We start from the raw sequence: 22,241 nt of genomic DNA, 5'->3' as shown, positions 1-22,241 counted from the left end.
CCCTGACTGTAAACAGGCACAGCGCCCTGGAGGCTCAGAGATGACACGAGAGAGGATTTTGTACCACAAAACCACAGTGCTATTAGGACTGTGGGTAAATGTGTTGATGAGGGTCGGAAGACGGAGGCAAAATAAAGAATTTTAAGTTTATGGAATTGTTTGGTTAAATTGTCTAATTGTACAGCATCCATTTAAAAATTTTTATAGTATCTTAGCCGGAAAAAACATGGAGCCCAATTCCTCTACAAGATACTACTGTGTGGGTCAGGGAAATGGCACAGAACAGAAGGAATGAGTTCTCAGGCTCACGTCCCAGAAAGAGGCGAGGTGCGGGCTTCCCCTCTCCTCCTGGAGCCTGTCTCACCCCCCCCCCACACACCCAGACCAGGAGGACCTTCTCTGCCATCACATCCTGAGTCGTCCCCCCGGCGCAGACAAGCAGCTGGGGCCCTGGTACAGGAATCTGGGTGGCTGTGTGGATGCAGCTGGCATCCACTCCAACAGTCCCTGGGCCTGAACATCCCTGCAAACATGCCTCTGACACCCAGAGAAACCGACCTACTGGGTACCTATGCAAAGAACCAGGAATATAGAAAGAAGGAGATGTGGCCCTGTCCTTAAAAAGCTCACAACCCAATGAGTTTTGACATCTGTCTGAATATTCTCGAAATGAACACACTTCAGTGAAAAACTCCCAACAGAGGCAGGTGCCTCTTCAGACAAGTACTCTGAAACTGGACTCCTCAAGTTTGTGTACCGGCTGCCGACTGTCTTACGGAAAGAAGGGAAGCTTCCAAAGGAAGTGGTGGTTTCTAATACTGTGGAGCTCCAAGCTGCAAGGTGAGCACCGGAGGCCCGGGCTCCAGCCACACACAGCACCACCTCGCAGCTGGGAAAAGCAGGGCCACCACCCGCCAAGGACACCCTGGGGGAGGCCTTCCACGTGTTCTGCCAGCTCTTCAGGAACTGGGCGTCTAGGACCAAATGCTACAGATCAAGAAGACACGGTCGAATGTGATGCCCAAACGCCACGAAATGACCGCACGCTTCAGAGCAAAACCTGCAAAGGAATTTGAACCAGATGTTCAAAAACAGCCTTCCTGGACTAGCAGACACCTTCACCAAGGCAGGGCCATCGAACATGAAGATCCCTGTGTCAGTCATGTCCTCGAGGGAACGTCCCTGAAGCTGAATCGAACCAGCCAGCTTGGCAATGAGACTCCCACCTGAGCCTCGCCCTGCTGATGCTGGGGACGCATTTTAGGGATAAACTCAGTCCCTGCTACTGCAAATCCTTACGTCCGTGACTGACAAATTAAAGGAGGCAGCTGGAGTTAAAATCCAGCCTCTGTGACTGTGACCTGGATGTACGATTTACCTTCGATATGATCTCAAGTATGAAACCCTTATTAATAGCCTTCCCTTTTCACATGTATCACCTAATAAGAGAGCTTTCACTTTTGAAGGATTTGTCTGCCACCCTTGCACAAATACACAGTAACGCCTGATCTCAAATTCAAGTTCCTCCTTTTTGCTGAAGACGACCATGAACCCTCCCTTCCTGAAATTGAGATTCTGAGGCCTAAGCGTCAGCCATTATGCCGCTTGGAGCCCCTGAATGAGCATCTGTCGCTCCAACGAAATAACCACAAGTGCAGGCAGAAGGAGCAGATGTAACCTTTTACTCCACCATTTCCTTCTCCACTTTTCATATTAAATATCTGAAATATATTAATCTTAAAAAACAATATTAACACAGTACTCAATGAATACAGGGAGGGAGTAAACAGCAAGTCTAGACTGCAAAATCGCAGGGTATTTTACAAACAAGAGTGTGGGTGTGGTCAATTCCAGGTGTTTCCAGCTGACTCGCCAACAGGAGCACTGTGGAATTCTGCGATGTGTCACACCAGGAGAGAAACAAAGCCATATAAAAATATATGCGGCAACGCATTGCTCCATCCTCCGGGAGATGGTCGCGGTACCACAGGCCCTTCATTCAGGTTTAAAGTAACAACACAAGCACTTTTTTTTTTTTTTTTTTGGTGTTCAGGATTTTCCCCTAACGCCTTCAGTCTCTAAGTAGATTTTCAGGCTTGGGGTAGCCAAAGAGGACGAAATCTGCTTCGTAGAGTTTGTAAAGCTGCTGCCTCCAGGCCAGGGGAATTTTGGCAAACCAACCTTCCTCCCAGCTGCTGGCAGTTCTGTTCCGGTAACTCGGGGGGAACTGGAGCAGCTTGTCCACCTTGAGAAGCCGGAGCAGCTGGGTGGCATCCTGGTCCAGGGTCTCCAGTTTCCCCACAAAGTCGTAGTCTATCTGGCAGGGGTGGCAGAGGCGGTGCACCTGCCTCCAGTGCTCGTTGAAGGGCGCCAGCTTCTCGGTGTGAGGGTCCAGCAGGTACTGGATGAAGTTGGCGAAGGACACCCTGAGGCCTGCACTGAAGGCCTCGCTGACCGACTTGGGCAGGCTGGTGTGGTTGGAGTACCTCTTCAGCATGGGGACGGCGAACTTCTGGTAGAACTCTTCGTTCTCCAGCTCGAACTTGCTGCGGAAGGCCGAGATGAGGCGGACGAAGGGGTCCCGCACGAACAGGAACTTAGTGTACTTTTTCAGCTTAACTTTCATGAGGTGGCGGGAGAGCTTCCCGTAGCGGCGCCAAAACTTGTTGAAAGTCAGGTGGGTGCTGGAGTTGTGGACGTACTCCCGGGGGATGTCCAGGGGGTCACGGTAAGGTGTGCCCTGGTCCGAGAGGCTCTGGCTCAGGACGATCATCACGCGCTTCCAGTTGGTGCAGGCCACCTTGGGCACATAGCAGTAGATGACCCCGTGGCGGTCGTCCACGATGAGGTGGTTCAGCTCATAGTTGGGAATGTCATCGAAAGAGCGCTCCTTGGCGGGAAACACAAAGCTGGCGTTGGCGCAGAAGCCCCTCAGCACGCTCCTCCGTTCGGCCTGCCGCCTGTCCGGGTCCGGGCTCTGCTGGGCGTCGTGGCTGGACCAGTCGTAGCCCCTCACACTCTCTTCCATGTTGCTGAGCACAGGCTTGCTGGAGGCCAGCAGGGAGGGCTGCTCCACCTTTCTACCCAGAAGGATGTTCTGCTTCGCATGAGCACTGAGGAGCTTCTCCAAAATCTCCTCAATGCTGGCGGTGAAATACTTGCCATCCCCTGGCTTGGGGCTGGGGAAGGGCTGCAGGATGTGAGGCCTGGAGAGGGAAGTGTGCAGGTACAAGTGGGCGGTGCCCATGTTGTCCCAGTACACGATGATCAAGAGGATCATGAAGACGGACCCCAAGACCAGCCACAGGCGGAAGAACCGGCTTTTGGTCATTGTGTCCATGGATGCGGGGGCCTCTTCCCCGGATCCTTTCACTTCAGCTTCCTGTAGAGACCGGACGCTGCCCTCCGAGGAAGCTGGAAGGCAACAGAAACCAAGTTAAAGGCTAAGGTCCTCTCGCAGCCTGCGGTCCTGAGAGGATGGTGCCTGCTGCCGTCTCAGACCCAGTGGCCCTGCTTTTCCCTCCCTCGTCCACCCTCCGTGAGGTGGACTTTGGGGGGCTGCCTGATGGGGAGCTTCAGCTTCTCCAGGTGATGTGACCCATGAGGCTTAGGAAGGCCCAGAGGGTGAGTGTGACTGGAGAGGTGACTGGAGACCCCTTACCACCGCACTGAAAGGGGGAGGCCGGACCCAGACCAGCCCCCGGGCGGGAACGCAGACCCTCGTGAAGAGTGGGTGTGAGAATGAAAGGAGAGGCGCAGCGAAACAAAACACGGTAACAAGAAAGTTAAAGCTCAGTGCAATGCTGAACTCACCCCTTCTCCCGCCCAAACCCCTTCTTCTGTGCACACGTCATCCAAACCAACACTTGAGACGGGCCCCCGTGTGAGGCCGACAGCGTGCTGTGAGCGGTGCAGGCTGCTGCCGGCTCTCAGCCTCCTGGTCCACAGCACCTGTACGAGGAGGGGCTGTGCAGGCTGGAAGTGACATTCGTGTCGGGGCTTCAGCTATCTGGAGGGCTGTCACATGGGAGAGAGAGCAGCTTCAGAAGATACCACTCAGAAACTGAGTCGAGCCTAAGGAAAGAACACTAATGATTATAAGTGGGCCCAAACCACTTAAGAACGGGCTGTTTGTGAAGCCGTACTAGGACTTCTGTCACTGCAGGCATCGGGGCACAGACGGACGGAGCACGTCTGGGGTGTTCTAGGGGAGGGTCCCGCATTGTGCACCCTCTGGGACCTCTCCCAGTGTACACTTCTGAGTCTATATTCCTCGTATGCATTCGACTATGTACCTGGTATCTAATACATTTTCATAAAATGAACCTAAAAGTTCATTAGGCAGAAATTTGGGTGCAATCTCTATCCACCTCTGCAGCTGTTGTTTACTGTTTTTTGTTGTTGTTTACTCTTCACTTTTTTAAATGGAAAAATTAATACATACTTATGGTAAACAGGTCAGCAGACAAAGGGTGGGGTGGGCTTTTACACAAAAGGAGCTGAAACGACCATCTGACAGAGAAGAGTACATTCTCTGGTCATCACCTTCATGTAGTGTTTCCTGAGCCCTAAGAGCTCGTCATGTGCTCCCACAGAAAAAGGAAGAGCAGAAAAATCTGGTGACCCCTACCCTGAGGGGTGGCGATCACACCTCCTCTCACCCACTCAGGGCTGTTGGCCATGTACTAGAGTCACACAGCTAGATATTTATTATATGTTATATATTTATTATATAATTATTACACATTATAAAGGTAATAACCACACTACACACATCATGAAACAGGAAACAGGATTACAGGTGAAATACCCTGCTGTCTCTTTCACAACTGCTGCTGGTACTTTAGCTCATTCCCTTCGAGTGGGTCGCGGGTGTGAGTGGAATAAGAACAAGCAACGCTGCGACAGCTTTTAATACGCTTTTAATGGTAACGGTTAGGATCACAAAATTTTACAGCCTATTTTTAAAACTAGATCATAAGCACCCAGGTCATTAAAGTTTTCAAGACCATCCCTTCTCAAGGATGTGCAAGGGCGAACGGTTTATAAAGATGAAGGTGAAACCATGTTAAAAAAAAAAAGTTTGCCAAAGGCTGAGAAAGCAGCAAAGGGAAAAAGTAACTTAAAATGTCAAGTGATTTAAGAGATCAGTTTTCAATTTTAAGATCAAGACTAATAGAGTAGAGGTGATGCAGCATCACAGTTACATCTTGTGGACACAGGCATAGCCACAGATCAAGGATCGTGCTATCGGCCACATACTTATAATGCTAAGTACCAGAACTACCTGGCCTGATAACCTAAATACCTTGACTTATTTTTCAGCCAAGAAGTAGCATATGCACATTAATAAATGCCAGTGCCTACAACATTTTGTAAAAACTCTGACTCTCTTTACTAATAATTTAGTAAGAATTCAATTTAATTGCAAGGAAAAGACATGGTCAAATATTTTTTGGAGAATTACTATATATTGATAACATCTTCTTAATAGCAGCTGCCATTTATCGACCTCTTACTGTGTGTCAGGCACTAAGATGCGCATTTTACACACGTATGTTACTGCAGGCCCTCTGCACACAATCTGGGGTGGGGGTGCAGCATAATCCTCTTACAGCTGAGAAACTGAGGCCGATCAGCACATGAAAAGATGCTCAATGTCACTAATCATTAGAAAAATGCAAATCAAGGCCACAGGAGACACCGCCTCACACCCACCAAGATGGCTACTGAAAACAAAAGCAAAAAAAACCCAAACCAGAAAACAACAAGTACTGGTGAGGACGAGAAGAAGGTGAAACCCTTGTACACTGTTAATGGGAATGTAAAATGCTGCAGTCACTGCATAAATAGTATAGAGGTTCCTCAAAAAATCAGAAATAGAATTGCCGTATAAAGTTACCATGTGATCCAGCAATTCCACTTCTGGGTCTATACCCACAAGAATTGAAAGCAGGGTCTTGAAGAGATATTTATACACCCATGTTCACAGCAGCATTACGCACAGTAGCCAAAAGGTGGAAGCAACCCATGTCCATCAATGGGTGAATGGATAAACAAAATGTGGTCCATCCATACAATAGATTATTATTCAGCCTTAAAAGGGAAGGAAATTCTGACGCCTGCTACAACATAGATGAACCTTGAAGACATGATGCTCAGTGAAATAAGTCAGTCACAGAAAAGGACAAATACTGTCCCTGGAGGAGTCAAATTCATAGAGACAGAAAGTAGAAGGTGGGGGCCAGGGTCTGTGGAGGGGGATGGGGAGTTAGTGTTTAATGGGGACAGAGTCTCAGTTTGGGAAGATAAAATGAGTTCTGGAAATGGATGATGGTGATGGTTGCACAATATGAATATGCTCGATGTCACTGAACTGTACACTTAAAAATGGTTAAGGTTGGGCTTCCCTGGTGGCGCAGTGGTTGAGAGTCCACCTGCCGATGCAGGGGACGTGGGTTCGTGCCCCGGTCCGGGACGATGCCACGTGCCGCGGAGCGGCTGGGCCCGTGAGCCATGGCCGCTGAGCCTGCGCGTCCGGAGCCTGTGCTCCGCAACGGGAGAGGCTACGACAGTGAGAGGCCCGCGTACCGCAAAAAAAAAAAAAAAAAAAAAAAAGGTTAAGGTGGTAAATTTTTTTTTTAAGGCGGTAAATTTTATGTTACGTGTATTTTACCACAATAAAAACAAACTGGAGGGAAAAAAATGAATTAGAGCTGTAACAGTGGACTTGGAGGAATTTCCAAGAGGTATTGTTGAATGAATAAGGCAAATGTAGGACAGTGTGTAAAAAATAAACAAAGCTAAATATGGTAGAGAGCTGTACAGAGGCTAAATTTGGAGCCAGCTGCCTTAGCCACAAGCTACCCTTACAACCTTGTGCAAAAGCTCCACAAGCCAACTTCACCTGCAATTTGCTTATTAAGCAAAGTTTTAAAAATTTATAATTGGGGGGCTGTTGCACAAAAGCAAGACAGGTCTTCCCCTGGGACAGCCAAAAACCTGTCTGCTTTTTCAGTGGGGAGACTGGTCCCAAGAGCCTTGTCTTGCCCTGGAGTCCTGCCACGTCACAGCCCCTTCCAGGCCTTTCTAAATCAAGGGGATGAGCGCCTACACACCAAGCTGAGGCAGCGTTTACCGATGAAGCTGAGGCCATGGTTCATTTTTAACATCAAGGAACAGGGCAGTCCTTTGTGTTGTCATTTCTAACCTCAAACATGCCACAAAAACAGCATGGAAACAAGACTGTCTGAGTGTATTAAATGGCCTGTGAGAGTAGTCCTTTGAGAAGAAAGGACTGTGGCTACTTTAAAATATTCATGGAGCACAAGTTCCCAGTTTCTCGGAAGAGTGGAGAATAGAGTCAAGACTACCACATAGCATCGCCAGCAACAAGTTTTACTTTTTAAAAGGGAGTAGGACATCTAGGAATTTCTGGTCCAGGTGCCTGGGCAGCTCAAGCTGGACAGTCTGGGTAACACTTCCTTGTCTTCTGGGGGTGAGAGCAGCACAGTGGGGAAAGCCAGCTGAGAACCAAAGCCTGCTTCAGAAACATGTCAGGAAATAACGATGACCTCATAAAGTAATTTTTCATTCAAAAATAAGGGCATTGTTTCCGAACATAAATCTCCCACTATTTCAAAACGCAGTCAACAAAAAGCCCCCCAAGTTTTGAAGAAGCAGAGCAAGAAGAACCTTCATAGAGGAAGTGATGTACGATTGGCGCTGCATATCAGTCTCAGGCTTCTGCCCGCAGCAATAGAACTGACAGCAAAGTCTATCCAGAAGTTTCATCTTTGGGGGGGCTGGTTTTCTACAAGGGTTTTGTCAAAGGCCCTTGTAAACCCTACTGATGAAAGAATTAGGTTGGGTTTAAACCAAAACACTGTGGCTAGGCAGAGCTGTTTCTTAGCTCAAGGTGGGGTTAAACATTTCTTCTGACACATGGCAGGGTATGATGCCAAGGGTAGCTTGGCAGCCCCAGGAAGCAAGCACCCAGTGCTGGCCGCCCACATAAGGCTGCTGGTCTCAAGGAGCCTTCACACCAATAGTAGGCAAGAATCCGGGAAGATGGGGTGGTGTGCAGCTGAGGGCTAACCTCCCTCACACTCAGATGTGTGTCATCCTGACATATCTAGAATAGAGGGCCACAAGGCCAGACCCATACTAAGACCCGTATAAGGGCACGTCCCAAAATTTGATAGCAGAACTGACAACTACAGTACAAAAAGGTCAGGTGGTATATGCTGGTTAGTTTTACGTGTCAACTTGACTGAGCTATGGCTGCCCAGGTAGTTTGGTCACACATTCTGGGTATGTCTGTGAGGGTGTTTCTGGAGGAGATTAACGTTTGAATCGGTAGGCTGAGTAAAGCAGATGGCCCTCCCCAGTGTGGGATAGCCTCATCCAGTTTGTTGAAAGCCTAAATAGAACAAAAAGGCAGAGCAAGAGAGAATTCCCTCTCTCCACCTGACTGTCCTTGAGCCGGGACGCGGGTCTCATGCCTTCAGACCTGGACGAGTACTAGGACTCTCACCAGCAGTCTTCCTGGTCCTCAGGCCTTCAGACTCAGACTGGAGCACACCGTCAGCTCTCCGGGCCCTGAACTACTCAGCTTCCATAACCCTGGGAGCCAATTCCTCATGATAAATCCCTTTACACATACACACATACCTTATTGGTTCTGTTTCCTTGGAGAACCCTCACTAATATATCAATATTTATTTTGTCATATGGACTGGGGTGTGTGTGTGTGTGTGTGTGTGTGTGTGTGTGTATTTACTACATATTATAGATACAAGTGATCAAACCAGTGAGAATTAAACAGTGGGTGGTAATAAATGGAAATTAATGTATCTGCCATGGTGGAAAGGAATGTTAAATGCAGAGAATTTCAGCCACTATCCAATACAAGTATTCCAGAGGGAGAGGTTGAGATTCATTTTTTTCCCATAGAGATATCCTGTTATTCCAGCACCATTTGTTTAAAAGACGGTTCTTTCCTGATTAAATCACTTTAGCTTCTTGCTTTTTTTCCTTTTTAAGTCAGGTTTATTGAGGTATGATTTACACACAATAAAACACACTCTTTTTAACTGTACAGTCTGATGAGTTTGGGCAAATGTACACTATAATTAAGATATAGAACATCTTCATCATCCCCCAAAGTTCCCTTATCCTCCCCCAACAGCCAGCTCCAGGCAGTACATAGTTCTATAGTCCTGCCCTTTCTAGAACGTCACATAGAGGGAATTATACAGGAAGTCGCCTCTTGTATTTGGCTTCCTTCACTTAGGAAGATGCGTTTGAGATCTGTCCAAGTTGTTGCTTGTGTCATTGCTGGGCAGTACCCCACCATACGGATATACCACTATCTCTTTATCCATTTACCAACTGATGAACTTTGGAGTTAGCTCCCTTTTTGGCTATTATGAAAAAAATTAATGTCAACTTTTTTTGCATACAGACTAGTTTTTTTTTATGCTGAGACTTTCAAAAAGTCAAAAAGATTGTATTAAAAAATATCAAGCAGATTTTTAACCTCCTGGAAGGTTCTGTAAGATCCATAACAGTAGATGTTCTGTAATAAAGCTTAGGGACTCTATTTAAAGACCAAACTGACCATCAAAATATGATACATAAATCTTAGATTATCAATACTTTTTCAATTATAAAATTTTACGGGCTCAAGTGATTATAGCAAGTTTGCAGGACACAAGGTTAATAAACAAAAGTCAACCACTTTCCTACATATCAGCAATGAACAAGTGGAATTTGAAATTAAAAACAGAATTCCATTTATGAGCAGCCCCCAAAAGAAAAACACTTAGTATAAATCTAACAAAATATGTACAAGATCTATATGAGGAAAACTACAAAATTCTGATGAATGAAATCATCAGAAGAACTAAGGAAATGAAGAGATATTCCATGTTCAAAGTGCTAAAGGATAGGAAGACTCAATATTGTCAAGATATCCATTCTTCCCAACTTACAGATTAATCCCAACCAAAATCATAGCAAGTTATTTTGTGGATATCAACAAACTGTTTCTAAAGTTTATATGTAGGAGCCAAAGACCCAGAATAGCCAATACAATATTGAAGGAGAAGAACAAAGCTGGAAGATTGATGCTGCCCGACTTCAAGATTTACCATAAAGCTACAGTAATCAAAATGGTGTGGTACTGGCAAAAGCATGGAGAAGCAGATCACTGGAACCGAACAGATAGCTCAGAAACAGACCCCCATATGGTCAGCTTATTTTTAACAAAGGAGCAAAGGCAATACAAGGGAGCAAAGACAGTCTGTTTCTGTAACAAATGGTACTGGAACAACTGGATTATCACGTGTAAAAAAAAAAAAATTAAAAGAAAGAATCTAGACACAGACCTTCAAAAAAACTAACTCAAGGGCTTCCCTGGTGGCGCAGTGGTTGGGAGTCCACCTGCCACTGTGGGGGACGTGAGTTCGTGCCCCGGTCCGGGAGGATCCTGCGTGCCACAGAGCGGCTGGGCCCGTGGGCCGTGGCCGCTGGGCTTGCGCGTCCGGAGCCTGTGCTCCGCGGCGGGACGGGGGGTGCCGCAGCAGTGGGGGGCCCACGTACCGCAAAAAAAAAAAAACAAAAAAACACTAACTCAAGATGGATAATAGACCTAAATGTAAAATGCAAAACTATAAAACTCCTAGAAGGTAACACAGGAGATAACCTAAATGACCTTGTGTATTGTGATGCCTTTTAGACACAACATCAAAGACGATATCCATGAATGGAATAACTGTCCACACAAAGATGTGTACAAGAATATTCATTGTCGCTTTACTCAAAATAGCTACAAACTGAAAAGAACCCAGAGGTCCATCAACAAGTGAATGAATAAACAAGCTGTGGTGCACTCATTCAGTGGAAAACTACTCAACAATAAAAAAGAGTGAACCACGGGCTCACATCAATACATGCAACAACATGGATGAATCCTGCAGATATTACACTAAACAAAAGCACCCAGACACAAAAGAGTACATACCACATGATTTCATTTATACAAAGGTTATAAAAGGCAAAAATAGTGACAGAAATCATAGACTGCAAAGGGACAGCAGGAAATCTGGGTGATGGAAATGTTCTATTATATTGTTTGCAGTGGCAGTTACACAGGTAGATATATCTGTCCACATTCATAGAACTTTACACTTAAAATGTGTGCATCTTATTGCATGTAAATTATACCTCGATACATTTGATTTCAAGGGGAAGAATTTGTGAGCAGTCTCATTAAGTCAATCACCAGAAGCTAAAACTTTTCTCTTCAGCACAAACACTATGAACTAACCAGCTGTCACTGATTTCTACAACACAGGGTAAAAACACCAGCACTGAAGTCCTACACAGACATCTGGAGATCGGGAAGAAAAGGGAAGGAATTCTGAGGCCCAGTCCAGTCTCTGCTGAGTGGCCTGGGATATCTCTTTAAGTGTGAGTTTCAATTCTTCACCTATAAAACAAGAACAATCAAGGTCTTTCTGCTAACCGGAGCTACTGAGAGGATGAAAATGAGAACCTATCAGCTAAGTGTTTTGTAAAATAGTAAAGCATGTTCTTCAGACTATACCGTTGGCCTTAGTTATCTTTGTTTCATCTGGCCCTCAAATATTTGTATCATATAAATATAACATTATTTTTATTATTACTCATGCTTTCTACCAATAGCCAGTTATCAGCAAAGAAGAATGTTATGATTTCAATTAATTTTATAATAATAACAATAGCTAATACGTTTTCCAAAGTGCTGTTATAGGCCTTGCATATCTTAACTTATTTAATCCTCACAGTAATTGTGATAAAGTTGGGGCAAAACAGCCAGGCAGGGGCTCCCCTGGTGGTGCAGTGGTTGAAAGTCCGCCTGCCGATGCATGGGACACGGGTTCGTGCCCCGGTCCGGGAAGGTCCCACATGCTGCGGAGCGGCTGGGCCCGTGAGCCATGGCCGCCGAGCCTGCGCGTCCGGAGCCTGTGCTCCGCAACGGGAGAGGCCACAGCAGTGAGAGGCCCACGTACCGCAAAAAAAAAAAACAAAAAAACAAAAACAAAAACAGCCAAGCAACTTACCCAAGTGTACACAGCTACAACTGTTCAGAGCTGGCATCTGAACAACTGATTTGAGAGCCTACCTTCCCAAACAATACAGTCTACCAGCCTCTACAGTAAATAGTTAATGCAGAATTGGTTGGTTTTTCTAGACACTCAAATTTTTATTACCTTTATTTCTGAGAAAATGTGCTTTTCCTTGTCCAAATAACCAACTTCTGAGCATTAAATCAAGTGACATGACCTTCATTTAAGAAGTCCAAGAATGTTTCAAGTTTTATTCATTTATGCTACTGGCAAAGAGACCAGAAACTACCTACTCCTTTTCCAGCTTTGCAAAGGCAAATAACTCACTGAGGGTCTCATCACTGTAGTCGACAGGAATTTGGAAAGTTTGTTAATGGTCTCAACATTTACCCTCTGCACCCGGTATGGCCCAGCCCTGCAACTGACGCTTTGGTGTTGGATTAAAACCCCCATTGTAAGGTATATTTTCACTTCCATGCCACCAGCACTGGGGGTTTATTTGCTTATAAAATTACTTCACTTGTATTCGGTTAACCCTGAGAACTAAATCTGACAGTGTATCCAAATAAAAATAAGTAATAAATGGGCACTTTGATGAGAATGAAAGGTTGATGTCCGTCCCAGAAGACCTGAATGAAAACTGAGCCCAAACTTGGCCTTTGAAATAAAGTAACTTCCCACAGAGGTGGCCCACAGCACACTTGGCTATCTGCTCACATTGGTGTCTTCGTCCCTGGTCTCTAAGCACCGTCGGTACTTCACAAGTAGGCAGGGTATTAGTGTAGGCACACCAGTCGCATATTCCCAAACTAGATTTCAAGTTCTTAGGAGACAGGGATCATGTCTACTATATCTTCTATATTCCTCACAACACTCAAATACTTGTTGCATGGTATTTGACCCTGGAATCCAAATAACTCATTTCCCAGAGTTAAGTCAATTCAAAGAAATTATTTCAAGGGAAAATAGATAATAAATTTCACTATGATTAGCTTAAGAACCTGATTAGGGCTTTACCTTCAAATATATGCAGACCCTAACCCCTCTACTGCCCTACCTCCTGTGTGCACCCTGCCCCCCAGGCCACCACCAGCTCTCACCCGCGTTACTGCAACAGCGTCCAACTTGTTCTCCCGCCTCCGCTCTCCTGCCCATACTATCCTCTTTAAACCCAGTAGCCATGGTTATTCTGCTAAAAGTCAGATCATGTCATGGCTCTGCTCAAAACCCTCCAATCTTTGGAGTCCAACAGCTTCCCATTTCCCGTCCTTACAATGGCCCATGACAAGCCCTACATGACTGGGATCCCACTCTCTCATCCCCTTTACTCCCCGTCACTGGCCCCACTCTAGCCACAACGGCCTCCTTGCTGTTCATCATGTACACCAACCAGGCTCCCGCCCCCTGGCCTGCACACACCCAGGGAGTCCTGTGGCTCAACCTGGCACCTCCTTCTGATCTACGCCTGAAGCTCGCCTCATCGGTGAGGGCTTCCCTGATCACTCCCCACCCTGCATGCCCCATCCTCCGTAGCTGTTTTTTCTCCATGTCATTTGTCATTACCTCCAATATTATATATTCACTGGCTTATTTGCTTATGGTCTATCTGCACTAGAATATAAACTTTAGAAGGGAGGTACCTGACCCTTCAAAGTTTGTCATAGTTGTAGCCTCAAGGCTATGAATAGTGCTTGGCATACAGTAGGTACTCAATAAAGAGTTGGTGTGCTAACAAAAACAGATAAACATGACTGACCCTGATTTCATAATTTCTGAAACTGGGTGACAGGTAAAGAAGAGTTCATAAAACTATTATCTCTACTTTTTAAAATATATTATTTATTTATTTATTTTTGGCTGTGTTGGGTCTTTGTTGCCGCGCGCAGGTTTTCTCTAGTTGCGGCAAGCTGGGGCTACTCTTTGTTGCGTTGCGCGGGCTTCTCACTGCGGTGGCTTCTCGTTGTGGAACACGGGCTCTAGGCGCGCAGGCTTCGGTAGCTGTGGTTCTCGGGCTCTAGAGCGCAGGCTCAGTAGCTGTGGCGCACGGGCTTGGCTGCTCCGTGGCATGTGGGATCTTCCTGGGCCAGGGCTCAAACCCGTGTCCCCTGCATTGGCAGGCAGATTCTTAACCACTGCGCCACCAGAGAAGTCCCTATCATCTCTACTTTTGGATATGTTTTACAATTCCTTTATAACAAGTTAAAAGAAAAGAAAAAAGCTAAAGAAAGCACCAAATCTCTGATATGTGACCACAGGCAAGAGACAGGATACAGAGAACAATGACAATAATGGAGAGGAAATAAGAACAAGTAAACTCTCCCTGATAAGAAATACAGCCTGGTGAGTGACCTAGCTGCACACAAAACGGGCAAGAGTGTGGCCTCTTCTTCATCAGAGTTGGAAGCTTACTGCCTTGTCTTTATTTTGATCAACTTTATGCATGTATGCTAAAGGATTAAATTGTCCCAGGAGTTTACTACACACACAGTCCCCAGTCCCTTTCTTTCTCATTACCCACCTCCATCTTTCTCTCTCATTCTTATTAGCTGAATCTTTTGGTGTCACCACCTACCTCTAAGCAATACCCCTGGGTGATAACCGATGGTTCAGCTTGAGCATCATCTACTGACTTCCCCAAACAGTGGCAGGCAGCTGGCAGAAAGGTAGTCTCTCTTTCTTCCCCTGGGCCCTCCAAACAACCATGTCCTTCTCATCTCCACGCCTCCTCCAGACAGGCATATCAGCATTTTAATTAGAGCAATATTCGATGTTTACATAAATTATTATCATTGCACAAAGGCTATTCACAGCTGAGCCTTGCAGTACACCGTAATTATCTTTCTTTCCTGCACAACGGCTTATTTTCCCTGGAACTAGTTAACAGTCTTGTGTTTTCCCTTGCTTTGCTCTCTATGTACTTAATCACTAATACAGCCCCACCTCTGCCAACTGTCTAAATCTCCTCTCCAGATGTTCCAGAGCATCAGGTGCCCCATCAATTTCACATTCCCCAAAAAATCTCTTGGAGGAAACTTCAAGGCTCAGGTCCCAAGATACCTGCTCTCATGCCTGGTACCTGGCCTGGCTGGCATCCCAGCCTCTCCATCTCATCCAGCAGATTCTTTTCACCTCTCCTCTGAGGCTAACCCTGTCTCCTCTAGCCTGTCTTTCCAGATTCACCACCTCATTCTGGGAGAGTATGCCTGCCAGTCACTTCTTTAAAATACATGAGACAAATCTTTGGAGCATTTGTGAAAATATCTTTATTATATCCTCCTTTGCCTGAGTTTAGAATTCAAGGTGGAAAATATTTTCCTTCAGAATTTTGAAAGTAATGCTCTCTTGTCTCCCAGCTTCCAGTGTTCTTAAAGATGGGTTCGGAGCCATCCTGCTTCATCCCGTGATGACCTGTTGGTGGCCTGTCTTTATTCTTTCTGAGAAGCTAGCATGACCTTCTTTGTCCAGAGTTCTGAAATTTCACAACAACGTGTCTTGGAGCGAGTGTGCACGTCTCTCTCTCCATGCGAACTCTCACTATGCAAATTCTGAAACAGCTTCAGATGCACTTCCAAATAAACCTGCTTCCCAAACTCTTACTAGCCACTATCAGAAACTCGGTATCCCTCCCTATACAAACTTGCCCCCCACACTCTGAATATCCAAACTGGGAACTGAATAGACAGGTGAGTGAAGGATACCTGCATTTTCATCCATGGTGCCGGTCACTCAGTGGGCCCCTTCAGAAAGGCAGAAAGTTTTGGTTCTAGGATTTCCCTTATCATTTTGTGGATGATTTTATCCCATTTTATTTCTTGCTGAAACTGTTATTATTCAGCTGTCAATTGCCTCATCGGATGCTTTTTCTTTTTTCTCTCATTTTCCATCTCTTTGTTTTTCTGTTCTATTTCCTGAGTTCTCAACCTTTTCATCTACTGAGTTTTTTATTTCTTCCACTGTATTTTTTATATCCATGTGTTATCTTTTTGGATTTCTGAATGCTTCTTTAAAAAAAAAGAGCATCCTGTTCTTGTCTCTTGCATGCGATATTTTCTATCTCCATGTGTGTATTAGTGACAGTATGCTTTTTAAGTGTGCTTCCTGCACACTCTCTATTGCTTCCAAGTGTGTGTTATGATCTCTATCTTCCAAATCAGAGGTTTCTTCACTTGTCTTTGGTTATCTATTCCTATTTAAGGGGTAGGGGATTAAAAGAACTTGGAAGCTCTGGGCCCTAAAAAGGGGTTATTAATTATGAGCTTCATTAGTGAGTGATCCAACTGGGCCTCCTAACTGTGGACCCCCTGATGTCACTATTTTTAGGTCCTTTCTCAGACTACTCACTTTCCCCAAAGACTCTTCCATTCTCCTGTCTGGAAGGAAAAGTACCAACTGACAGTGTTCTGGGAGCCAAGCAGGCTCCATTCGCTTCATCCTCTTGGGTTTAGTACAGCAGTCCAGCCCCTCTGCCCCGCTCAGCTGCACCTGGTGCTTCCTATTCCTCTCTGAAATACTTTTAAAGTTCTCTAAACAGTTACAGAAACCACCACCTTGGTTAACTACAGGAAGTATTGAGTTACTGAGTCAGTTATCATTAAGCACATGTGTTGGCAAATGACTGGAGAACCATCAGCCCTGGCTGCAGCCACAGACCCACTAAGTGAGCAGGAAACTAACCACTACTTTCTGAAGAAAAAGATAAAGAAACAATCGAAAAATTGAAACTAAAGATGTAAGTTTAAAACAAATTATAAACTAGCAGCATTTGTTTCAGTATTATCAATAACCAGTCTCTTATCCAGGAATGGCACTTCAGCCTTGAGACCCTTCTAGAAGAGAATCACCCACTAGCCTTGGTGACTGTATGGTAATGACAGTAAACTGCATTCCCACCATCAGCCATCCAACATGCTCTTCTTCTGCCATCTATCGCTTTCCCGCTGGACTCCCCAGGATTCCATCCCTGGACACATTCTCTCTCTCCACGAGCACATCTCATCCAGGATGACCCACAAATACTTCAAATTCTACAAGTCTAAAAATCAAATGCATTTTAGCCCCTTCCTTCTCCAAACCTGCTCCAGTATTCCTTATCTCAGGTACCAGCCCCGTCCTCAGCACCCAAGTGAGAACCTTGGTTACTTTTGCCGTTTTCCTTTCCCTTTCACCACATCCCACAGAGCGCCATCGCACTGTGGATTCTCCTGCTTGTTTCAAGCTGACGCCCTTCGCAACTCTCAGCCACTGTCCTGACCCACACCCTCTTCAAACGTACCCAGCTCAGTCTCCATGTCCTGATACCCTGGATCTATCCTCTGTTCTCACTAGTGTTGCTCTTCTAAAACGCATCTCTCACATCGCACCCGAAACCCTGACTACTCCTCACCAGAAGGATAAAAGTCCAAACTCCCCGGCATGGCATTCAAGGCCCTTTGGTCAGAAACCTCTTTCTGGTCTTAGCCTCCATTTCAATCCTCAAACCCCAACCCACAATGAACACAGGGACTCACTGCTCCCTCCCCCCAAATGTCCCATTCACTTCCACGCCTCCACATACCCTGCTGCCTCCACTTGGAATGTTCTCCCCAAGCTTCACTCGTCTCTCAAGGTCCAACTCATATGTCATCTCCACTATGGGAAACTTCTGCAACACCAAGAAACAAGTTTAGCTGCTCCCTCTTTCTTCCCACTTTGTAAACACCTAGATGACAGCACTAACCACATGGTATTATAGTCAGGTTAATCATATTACCAGCATCTAGCCCAACGTGGCATCTTACAAATGATGAGAGGCTCAACGTTTGCTCAGGTAATGAAGTAGGTGCACACTGACTAACAGTGAACAGTACTGCTGGCCTGAAAATAACAGCCCAAAGTCTTATAAACCATCTGGCAAGAAAAATGAACATCCATGTGTGTCCACGCAGGCACTCTCTAAGTTCTCAGTAGTGCTACCTTCAGGTAACACTTGCGTTGGTGTCAGCTGACACTTTAGAGGTAATCATGTTGCAATATATGTGTATCAAATCAACACTTTGCACATCTTAAACTTATACAACGCTAATCAATTATACTTCAATTTTTTAAAGTTTTCCCGGACTTCCCTGGTGGCGCAGTGGTTAAGAATCCCCCTGCCGATGCAGGGGACACGGGTTCGAGCCCTGGTCAGGGAAGATCCCACATGCCGCAGAGCAACTAAGCCCGTGCACCACAACTACTAAGCCTGTGCTCTAGAGGCCGCGAGCCACAACTACTGAGCCCACGTGCCACAACTACTGAAGCCCATGTGCCACAACTACAGAAGCCCATGCGCCACAACTACAGAAGCCCACGTGCCACAACTACTGAAGCCTGCACGCCTAGAGCCCGTGCTCCACAACTAGAGAAGCCACCGCAATGAGAAGCCCGCACACCGCAATGAACAGTGCTCGCTGCAACTAGAGTAAGCCCGCACGCAGTAACGAAGGCCCAAGGCAGACAAATAAATAAATAAAATTGCCGCCTCTCAAACCACTAAAAAAAAAAAAAAAGTTTTCCTAATATCTCCTTTTACACACTGACACCAGCCCTGAGTCACCTTCCCAAAGCCAGGTGTTCACAGAGAAGGGCTAAACTGTGCCCTGGTTTGAGGGCAGGCGAGGACCAGCCGAGCTGTTTCCCAGCTGCCCCCGCCCGGACCCACACGTGTGGGGACAGTACCCTTAAAGATGCGCTTGCATCCGCTCTGCCCCCAACCCACATTGTCATTCATCCCGGGTCTCCTGAGTCTCTCCGGCGTCGAATTATAACATAAATAATTCAATAATCGCGGGAACACTACGGCTTGTTGTGCTCCGCGCCAGACGGAACCTCGGCTCCAGCCAACGGCTTGCGGGACATGTCTTGGTGGCTAGGAGCCCAAATGGAAGATATAAGTCCTACTGTTAGCGACTAATACATGGCTTCCTTTCGCTGCTTCTGGCGCAAAGGGTCATCTGAGTGGTACTCTTCCAGGACGCGCCCGCATCCGCCGGGTCTGCAGTCATAGGTCCGCGGTCAGCGGGACGGGGAAGTGCCCACGGCCTCGGGCGAGCCAGGGCACCGGGGCGGGGGCTCCCCCCTGCACGAGGCTGGTGGAGGGACCCGTGCGCCCGGGCGTCCGCTCGCGGTCCCCGCGCACGGAGACCCCCCAAGGGCTCCCCGGAACCCCGCGCGTCTGCTCCTCCCTCCACATTCCCGAACAGCCCAAGGGGGAAGCTGACAAGCGTGCAAGGAGGATCCCCGCCCCGCCGCCGCCCCCCCTGCAGGGCAGATGCCGGGCGGCCAGAAACGGGCGGGGACCAGCCCCGACGGCGGCAGCTGACCACAGCCGCGAGCCCCACCGCGGATGGGCGGCGCGCCGGGCGCCCCACGCCCCGTTCAGGTCTCCCTCATCCCCACAGGACCGGGGCTCAGAGACGGTGCGAGCCCGGCCAAGGTCACACAGCGACGGCGCGGGGAATCGGCCCGGAGCCGCGCCGGACCCGCCCAGGCGGCTGAGGGGGCAGGACCCGCCGCGCCGCCGGGACCCCCGCCCCGCACCCCTCGCCTCACCTCACCTCACCGCGCGCCCCTCATCTCGCCCCGCGTCCCTCGCCTCACCTCGCGCGCCCCTCGCCTCACCTCGCGCGCCCCTCGCCTCACCTGCCCTCACCTCACCTCGCACCGCAGCTCCCGCCTCCACCACCTCACGAACGGCGGACCGTCTCGAGGCCGCCCCTCCACCGGCCCCGCCCCCCGCCCCTCTTCTCGCGAGAAACCGCGGCCCACGGAGAGGCCACGGAGGCCGAGGATCACCCCCTCAGTGCGCCTGCGCCCTCCGCACCGCCCCGGGCCTCCCCAGCCAGTGCCATGTGGCGCCGTATTTACGGCCGGGAGCGGCCCCGCCCCCGGCCGCGGGGAGCCCCGCCCCCTCCCAGCGGCCAATCCTGTGCTGCCCGGCGGCCGAGACCGGCGAGGCGTTGCAGCCTTTCGGGTCCGGCGGGGCAGCACTTAGGCAGCACCTGCTGTCTACACGACCCGTTCGCGAGCACCGACTGCCTGCTGAGGATCCTGCTGCCGGGCCCTGTGTGGCCTTGGGCAAGTGACTGAACCTCTCTGAGGTTGTGTCCAAGTCCATCAGTAGGGTCGTGACTTCAGCCTGCAGGGAGCTATAGTGACACCAGGTGAGAGGGTGCGTGTAAAGCGTGTAAAGCCTGATGCATCGTCAGCACTCCCATCGTGGTTCTTACTGAGTTTTTAAATTGTGGTAAAATACCCATAACATATTGCCATCTTAACCAATTTTAAGTGTGCCGAGGGGCCTTAAGTACATTCACATTTTGTGCAGCCGTTTCCACTGTCCACAGAACTTTTTCTGTCAGTGAAGTTGTTCATGGTTCCTCCCAGTGGGGGTGGGCTGCCTTCTGAGGGAAAGCTAACAAGGGCCATGAGGAAATTTCAGTTGTGACTGAACTGTTCTGTATCTTGATCGTGGTGTTGGTGGTGGTTACATGACTGTATATGTTTGTCAAAACTCCCAAAACTCTACACTCAAAAGGATGCATTTTGCTTATATATACATTATACCTCCGTTAAAAAAAAAACTTTTAAAATGTAACTTCCTCCAGCCAAGATTTTGCTAATTATGAAGAAGTGGTGCATAATGAAGATGAACTCGTTTACCCAGAGGACGGCATTCAGAGGCGCTCAATTAATGTTTCCACTAGGCCAGCAATTCCCAACGTATACCCTGAAATGGGGGCCTGCAGAGAAGGTTCTGGGTGCCCCCTTCATAAGATGAAAGGGTTCTCTGGTCAAATAAGAGCAGGGTACAGGAAATAAAGTTTTAAATGTTTAATTGCAGCCAGACTTCTCAGACCCTTTGCCAGGATAAAGCATGTTGTGAATTGTAATGAATTTCCCCGTGAATTCCCCAGGCCCAACCCCTGGGGGTGTTGGTAAAGGCTTCTTTGAATTAAGTAGACGTTCAGGTGCCCAGGAGCCAGAATCTCACACTGCAGAAGCCTTCTTGGGAATGTGAACAGAGCACCAAGGTTGTTTGGGTGTGTGCCAGGACTTAGGGTCAGGAAGCCGGGTGAGGGTCTCAGCTGACTGGACCTGGAGCTGAGATAAATACCACCCTTCCCTGGGAGTGGGGAGAAGGAAGGTGGAGCAAGTTCACAATGGGGCCAGGCCCCCTTTTGGGGTGATGAAATGCTTTAGAACCAGATAGAGTTGGTGGTTGCCCAACACTGCAAACGTCCTAAATGCCACTGATGTGTTCACTTTAAAACGGTTGGTTTTATCTTAAGTCAATTTCACCTCCATTAAAAGAAAAACCAGTTCTTACATTAGCAACCTACATTTTTACTTACCCTCTCTGAAATAGCTACATATTACCTCCTCATTTACCTAGAGGGTAGCAGAGGCTCAGTGAAGTTAACCAACTAGCAGAAGTGACAGTGCGTAAGTGACAGAGTTGGGACTGGAAGTCAGATTTGGGGCTCCAGAGCCAGAGCTCCACTGCACCCCAGTGACCTCCTTGACGAAAGGGCACCTGTTGTGAGGGGTTTGTGAGCAGACCAGCTCCCGTCCACTGTGACTTTCGTCTCCCCTCTTCCAGTCCCCGAGCTGCTTCAAGCTGGTGGACCCCAGCTGGCCATCTTTCCCCACAGCAACGTCGTTGACTGCGGCCCACCTTCAGGACCCCTGGGCCTCTTTGCAAAGGCCACAGCCTCCCAAGGGCTGACCACAGCCTGGCCCAGTCTTCATGATTTAGTTTATCATGATGTCCTGTACCGACTACAGCTATTTCTGCTTTCATAAGCAGTGTTGCAATGGAAGAAGATAGACGTAACTGTGGCTCGGGCCGGCAAATGTCAGCTGCCCCCGTTAGAGGCAGCTAGGGAAAGAAGAAGAAGAAGTAGTAGAAGAAGAGGTATGAGAAGTGCAAATTCCCCTCACCTCCTTTGCAGGTGGTAAGATAATCCAGGAGAACGGACAGGTGAACCTTCCTGATGAATCTGAACTCATGCACCCTCAGCCCTATCCCAGCCTCACCGCCGTGTTTCTGTTTCAGACGTCTTGTGGGTGGTGTGGAGTAATGCAGAAGTGGTCGGAACCCACCCCGGA

General features: G+C 47.7%; 1 protein-coding gene across 3 annotated transcripts; it reads right to left on the bottom strand.

Moving 5' to 3' along the window:
- Positions 1–1,665: 1,665 nt before the first annotated feature.
- Positions 1,666–22,164, bottom strand: CHST12 (carbohydrate sulfotransferase 12). Of its 3 annotated transcripts, none has more exons than XM_022563568.3 (2): positions 22,074–22,164; positions 1,666–3,414 (listed from the first exon to the last, which is right to left on the bottom strand). In XM_022563568.3, the coding sequence occupies exon 2, from the start codon at positions 3,338–3,340 to the stop codon at positions 2,072–2,074; it is 1,269 nt and encodes a 422-aa protein (XP_022419276.2). In that variant the 5' UTR covers positions 3,341–3,414; positions 22,074–22,164; the 3' UTR covers positions 1,666–2,071. The 3 variants fall into 3 exon arrangements, with proteins under 3 accessions (XP_022419276.2, XP_022419275.2, XP_022419274.2); XM_022563567.2 differs by lacking the exon at positions 22,074–22,164 and adding an exon at positions 19,788–19,829; XM_022563566.2 differs by lacking the exon at positions 22,074–22,164 and adding an exon at positions 3,814–6,589.
- Between the last annotated feature and the right edge of the window lie 77 nt (positions 22,165–22,241).

This window comes from Delphinapterus leucas, chromosome 15, assembly GCF_059928025.1.
Source record: "Delphinapterus leucas isolate spDelLeu-1000000601 "Yukka" chromosome 15, BTC_Dleu_Yukka2, whole genome shotgun sequence".
Classification (NCBI taxonomy): Eukaryota; Metazoa; Chordata; class Mammalia; order Artiodactyla; family Monodontidae; genus Delphinapterus; species Delphinapterus leucas.
This window is presented reverse-complemented; position numbering and strand designations above follow the sequence as displayed.

What these genes read in the sequence shown, in the direction of transcription:
- CHST12 (XM_022563568.3), bottom strand. Translation starts at nt 3,340, where the DNA reads ATGGACACAATGACCAAAAGCCGGTTCTTCCGCCTGTGGCTGGTCTTG.